This window comes from Olea europaea, unplaced genomic scaffold (assembly GCF_002742605.1).
Source record: "Olea europaea var. sylvestris unplaced genomic scaffold, O_europaea_v1 scaffold4203, whole genome shotgun sequence".
NCBI lineage: Eukaryota > Viridiplantae > Streptophyta > Magnoliopsida > Lamiales > Oleaceae > Olea > Olea europaea.
Window position 1 is genome coordinate 12,110 of NW_019261835.1, and position 6,028 is coordinate 18,137.

At 33.0% G+C, this 6,028-nt stretch overlaps 2 protein-coding genes across 2 annotated transcripts in view; one reads left to right on the forward strand and one right to left on the reverse strand.

The window, feature by feature from the left end:
* Positions 1-2,820, forward strand: part of LOC111387723 (probable glutathione peroxidase 5) — an 11,681-nt gene extending 8,861 nt beyond the window's left edge. Inside the window, exon 6 of the mRNA XM_023012305.1 lies at positions 2,812-2,820. Coding sequence (XP_022868073.1) covers positions 2,812-2,820 — 9 coding nt within the window. The remainder of the gene's footprint in view (positions 1-2,811) is intronic.
* Positions 2,821-5,353: 2,533 nt separating this feature from the next.
* Positions 5,354-6,028, reverse strand: part of LOC111387724 (DUF21 domain-containing protein At4g14240-like) — a 5,984-nt gene continuing 5,309 nt past the window's right edge. Inside the window, exon 13 of the mRNA XM_023012308.1 lies at positions 5,354-5,826. Coding sequence (XP_022868076.1) covers positions 5,821-5,826 — 6 coding nt within the window. The 3' untranslated portion in view covers positions 5,354-5,820. The remainder of the gene's footprint in view (positions 5,827-6,028) is intronic.

Sequence of the window (6,028 nt, forward strand, 5' to 3'; positions counted from 1 at the left end):
TGATGCATAGTGAAGCATATGGATTCATGTCAATTGATGTCAGATAATGTTTATCTTATTTCATCAATGATCATGTATACTTGGTGAAACTCGAACATGAAACTCTTAAAAAGTTCAAGGGATTTAAACTAGAAGTAGAGAAACAAATAGGTGAAGATACCCTCACATTAAGATTCGATCGAGTGAGAATATCTTAAAGATAAAATTTAGATTATCTAAGAGAGAATGAGATTCTCTTGCAGTGGACTCCTTCATATACACTGCAGCATAATGGTGTATCTAAAATGAGGAATCGTTAATTATTAGATATAATGTGATTAATAACAAGCCATGCAAATCTCCCAAAATTGTTTTGGTTCATGCATTGATTGCAGTGTGCAACACACTAAATCATGTCACATCTAAATTGGTTAACAGAAATCCATACGAGTTATGGAAAGGCAGTAGTCTCAATTTATCTCATATGAAAGTTTGGGGTCATGATGCTTATTTGAAGCGCGTTGAATTGGATAAGTTTGATACTAAATCTGATAAATAAGTATCTGTGGAGATATTCAAAACAGACATTTGAATATAACTTCTATTATCATGAAGAAAGTCTTCATCTCACGACATAGGTTAATGAACCTGCTAATTGCAACAAAATGAAGTCAATTGTTGACTTAAAAGAGATAGCAAGAGGTCATGAAACTCGAGATGAACTCGACGTATGTGAACAAGGTTTGTGTAGTAGCCGAGAAAAAATAAAATGTAATTATGCTATTATTTTGTGATGATCTAGCACCACGAGCCTAACCCATTTTAGAAACGACCTATGAAAGCTCAACCCATGTAAGATTACGAAAGCCCAAGTCATAAGTTAACTAAAAGCCCAGTAATTTAAGAGATTAAATTTAAGTAAAATTGATTACAAAAATTTAATGAATAACTGGGTTGCCACAATGGTCATCTACATGGTATTTCATATAGACAACCCATGTTCAAATCACAATGTAGATTTTTTTTTATAAAACTTTCATATGAATTATTTTTATGGCTTAGAGACTCTTCAAATTCTTAGTTAAAGACTAAATTTAATAAATTTAATGATAATACAACTCCCCCACTTAATTTTTCATTAAAAAGAAAGGTTATAGAAGTGGAAGGTCACTTTTTCACTACACTCATCTTCAAATCCAAATTTCATCTCATTTTCTCTAAAAAAAAAATAAAAAAATAAAAATTTCATATCAAGTTAAGCTTAAAGAATAACAAGGGTGAGAAGAAGGAATGCTTTCTATATATTTTGTTCTTTTATCAAAGAAAATTCAAGGTAGGTAGAGATGTAAGTGTTCATTCGTTTTCAAATTTGATTTTTCGATAAATGTTTGAATGAAATGGTACCTTCGGGTACGGTGCTTCGACACTACAACAGTTTGAATGATCATTCTCCGGCTCTACGTGATATGATAATGCTATAGTAATTGAATTTTGCCGGAAATCCATCTACGTGTGACGGTATGAATCTATAGTTCGAAATTTCTAATTTGATAACGAATTGCACCGATGATATCTATTGAGTTTCAAACTCATGGGTTAATTCCCTTCCTACAGGTTGAATGGATTTTCCTTGGTGCGTAGATGATGGTAAATGATGATGCAACATGTCATGGAGAAGCCAGTGATTTACATCTTTAGTTGATTTTGAGATGTTTACACTTTCTTTAAATTTGATTCCTATGAATATTGTGTGGATCTATTTTATTGAACACTCGTTATGCATAAACTATGTATGAAAGTAGATATGCGTCATAGGAATAAATTTACAAATCACCGTATACAAAAAAAAAGTTAGCAACTTAAAGTTTTGACGTCTCTTCAGAAATTTTAGTTTCTGCCTCATCTTTAAAAGAATATAACTCTTTCGTTACTTGATATTTTTATACGAAACAAATTGAATTGGATAGCCTAATAAGTTAGATACTGAATAAAATTGGAATCATGTCAATCCAATATCGGTAAAAGGTTATATGTCACATAAAGTAAACTGTGTTGGTTGCTATCTCTATTTTTCAGCTTCTACCATTGTTTTCAAAAATTCATAACTCACTCGTTACTTGGAATTTTTGGATGAAACCAATTGGATTCGATAGTCTCATGGATTAGCTACTGAATAAATTTGAAATCATGTGCTTTTGACATCGGTGAAATTTTATATGCCATTTTAAGTGAACTGCACTGGTTTACCTTTTAATTGGATCGCTGCTGAGTTTTGAAAAATATTTTAATACCCCATATGATGTCGACGGAAGCTAATTTTTGACTATGTCATATTGTAAGGAGTTAAAATTTGATGAAATTTCAAGATCGATAGCTATGAAAACAAATTTATTTTGACAATTTCTGTTTGAGATAAATACTGGAATAGCAGCATTACTTTTTAAGTTTTGCCAAAATTTCACGTCAATAGTCGTTACATGCATGTAACTCATTCTAAAAACATTTTTGAAATTGTTTTATTTTAGAATTGGATTATTATTTTAAAATTTTTTTTTTAATTAAATTCTAAAATTTAATCTTTATACCTTCTACTAAAAATATATTGAACTAACTTTACGGCTAAGATACAATGGTTTAAGTGACGTTTCCATCCATGCGGGTCGGGGCGTTACAGTTTGGACCTTGGTCAAGCCTCCTGATAGAATAAAATCCATAAGTTTTTGTAAATAGTTTACAAGGACAAGGTCGATATGGATGAGAATATCCATATATACGTAGCAAGGTTAGAAGCAAAGGTTAAGTGTTGACTTTGGTGAAACCTTTCTCATGTAGTCTTGCTGAAGTCCATTCGGGTTTTGCTTACAACAGTTGCATACCGTGACTATAAGTTAAGAGAAGTCTCTTGGAGCTGAAATCTTAAATTTGATGAAAAAGTCAAAGTGTTTGATGTTATCAAATTTGAAGACGAATTGTGTATTTACAAGAAGATAGTGGGAACATTGTCGTATTCCTAATATTATAGAAAACGACATCCCTATATTTCAATCGTTGAAATAATGGTTATTAAAGGATTTATTCATGAACGATATGAGAGAAGCAACCTGATCTATAGAGGTAGATCTAGAAGATTGCTTAACTCATCCCAATTTATATTCATCTTGAGAAGATTTCATATGGAGAAACTGGTTTACTCTTAAGCGGTATGATGGAAAGGTTCCAAACGTGAAGCAACCGTTGATTCAATAGTAGAAATCTAATACATGATTACTTTAGAAGTAGCAAAGAGTTGCATTCTGGATCATGATGTTCATAAATGAACTTGGAGTAGTTTCTGATATTGTTGATCACATGCCATTGTATTGTGATAACAATAGAGCCATTGGGAAAGCGAAGGAACTAAGGTCTCATCAATGATCCAAATATATATTAAGGCGGTATAATCTCATCAGAGAGATAATACATAGAAATGACGTAAAGAGAAGAACAAATTTTCATATTTAACAATATTGCAGATCCACTGACAAAGATTTGTCGTAGCATAAGCATGATCGTCATTTAGACTTATGATATTGGATACATAAGTGATTGGATCTAGTGCAAGTGGGAGTTTGTAAGTATTATGCCCTAAATCCAATCAACTTTGGACATAAATACTTTTGATATATAATTAATGCAATTTAATGACAAATCTATTATTTAACTAATAGACAATTAAATAAATATTAGAGTCCGTAAATTTAAATCTTCATAATTTGTTAATTATAAGGAGTTGTGATTGTGAGATACAAATTACATCTGATTGAATCTTAAATCGTTTGTGGTCGTAAGTAATAATGAGATACGGATATCGTTATTACGGATAGACCATCACGTGTGACATTTTTTACTTATGAAGTAAGTAGCTGATCTCACAAGTTAAAGTGTGGTGACACTTAAATGAACACGTGAATGTTTTGTTATAGAACAAAACATTGGAGACCCGCCGAGAGTTTCCACATGGATAACTATCTGAGTGTCAGTGGTTAGTCTCTAACGCTCGGTAGTGGAATTGGTCCTTTGACTTGAGGTCGTCATGGTATCTTATATGAGGACGGTCATACTTTGACAGTGTTAGATGTTGCTCTGTAAAGGGCTGCTAATACGACATCCTTCGAGTACGTCAAGAATCGTATGAAGGTTGCGAATGATCAATAAATGATTTGTTACTCTTAGATAGTAAGAGATTGTGATCTGCGTTTCATTCGATTAAGTCGATAACAAAATCCTTGGCCAACGTGTACTTATAAGTCGAAAAGGAGTTTTCGACTTATATTGACTTAATAGTGAAGTGAAAAATATGATTGATATTCGGGATTGACACACTTTCATATCTCGTAATTGATCGGATCATATTGACAATAGGATTATAGTTTCACGGTAAACGAATGAGTTTGGTTTTGTTATACCACGTGACATTTCTCATATGTATTGCCTTGACACATTGCTAGATGTAAATATGGGATGGCGAGTGTAAATTAACGATAAATTAAAAGGGTGTTTTAATTTATCAATTTTGATTAGATCAAAATAATGTTTCACGTCGTTAGGTATTGTGATCGGAAACCTGATGGGTCGCACACAAAAGAGAATTGGAAGATTGCAATTTGTTAATTAATTAATTTAACAATCGTTGTATTAATTAATTCACAGACCGAATTTAATTAAATGGATTAATTAAATATTGGACTGGACCAGGCCAGACTCGTTTGAGCTTATATAAATACATGGCTAGGGTTTTCAATTCATGTGATTTTTCTCATAATTATTCTTGCTAGCACAAGAGAAGAAAACCCTGAAAGCTGCAATCTTGTTCTCTGTGTGGATCATCGTTGGAGACTAGACAATTGAACAGCTGTGGGTGACGAATCAAGTTTGCTGGAACCAAAAGAATAGCAAAGAAACTTGCAGATCTGAAAAAAGTACAATCTTATCACAATTTCTATCTAAACACAAAGGCGATTCTTGGTAGGAATCGAAATCTGTTTTAATTTTCCGCTGTGCATGGTAAGTAGAGTCCGAACATAAACAAATATATCAAGAGCCACTTTGTGCTATATTTTTCAAATCATTTTCATGAAAAAGTTGAGCATTGGTATAGAATTTAGGTCCACACATGACACAATCAAGTCAAAAATTACGGCTTGAAGAGAGATGTAACGGAAAAAAATTCGTTTTTATGTCCCCAAAAATTGGCTCAAACAGGGGCAAAGACCTTTTTCGTTCTCGATCTTGTCAGAACACTTCACACATTCCTTGTCTATGTCAACAAGAAATGATTAAGAAACAAGAACAACTAAACAAGATTTGTATGAATAGATGGAATATAGTAGGATGATAAAAGAAAAACACGTGATACTTTTATTCATTATTTTCTCCGATCGTATTCTGTGTGGTGGGGTGGGAGCACCTACAACCCCCCAAATGTGAGAAGTTGATAACAAGTCCTTTTCTAGTCGGGTAGGCAAGGGGACAAACAGAAATTTCTGCATTCACTGCGCATTCCTATCTACATAGCTTTTCCTTCCTTCCCTTGTGAAAACCAGAAAAAAACTTCAGAATTCTTCATTCCACAGCCCAAAAAACAAAAAAAAAAAAAAAAAAACCAGGTTCTTATAATCTCAATAACACACTGCAACTGCAGCATGACACCGAGTTCGATTTTTCTCTCCAAGAAGTTCAAAACACCGATCGACACAGTGTCATTGTTCGAAGCATATCAGGGAGCATTGGGCACGCCTTTACATCATATGGAGATGTACAGTTTTGCTTCTCTGCTCGCATAGTCGATCCTCAAATAGAGCCCTAGACCTGTTTTAATACATAGCATTGGACAGCACGTACAGACAATATTTTGACATAAACACTAGGCTACACATATATGAAAAGAGGTTTCCTTCAGGTAATCTGAAAGTTAGACATTCATACAGTTAACCTTTGTACAGTTTAGATTTTTTGAAGTTTTTTAGTATAACTGTAAAAGCAAACATTTTTGTGGTGATTTTTCTTACAT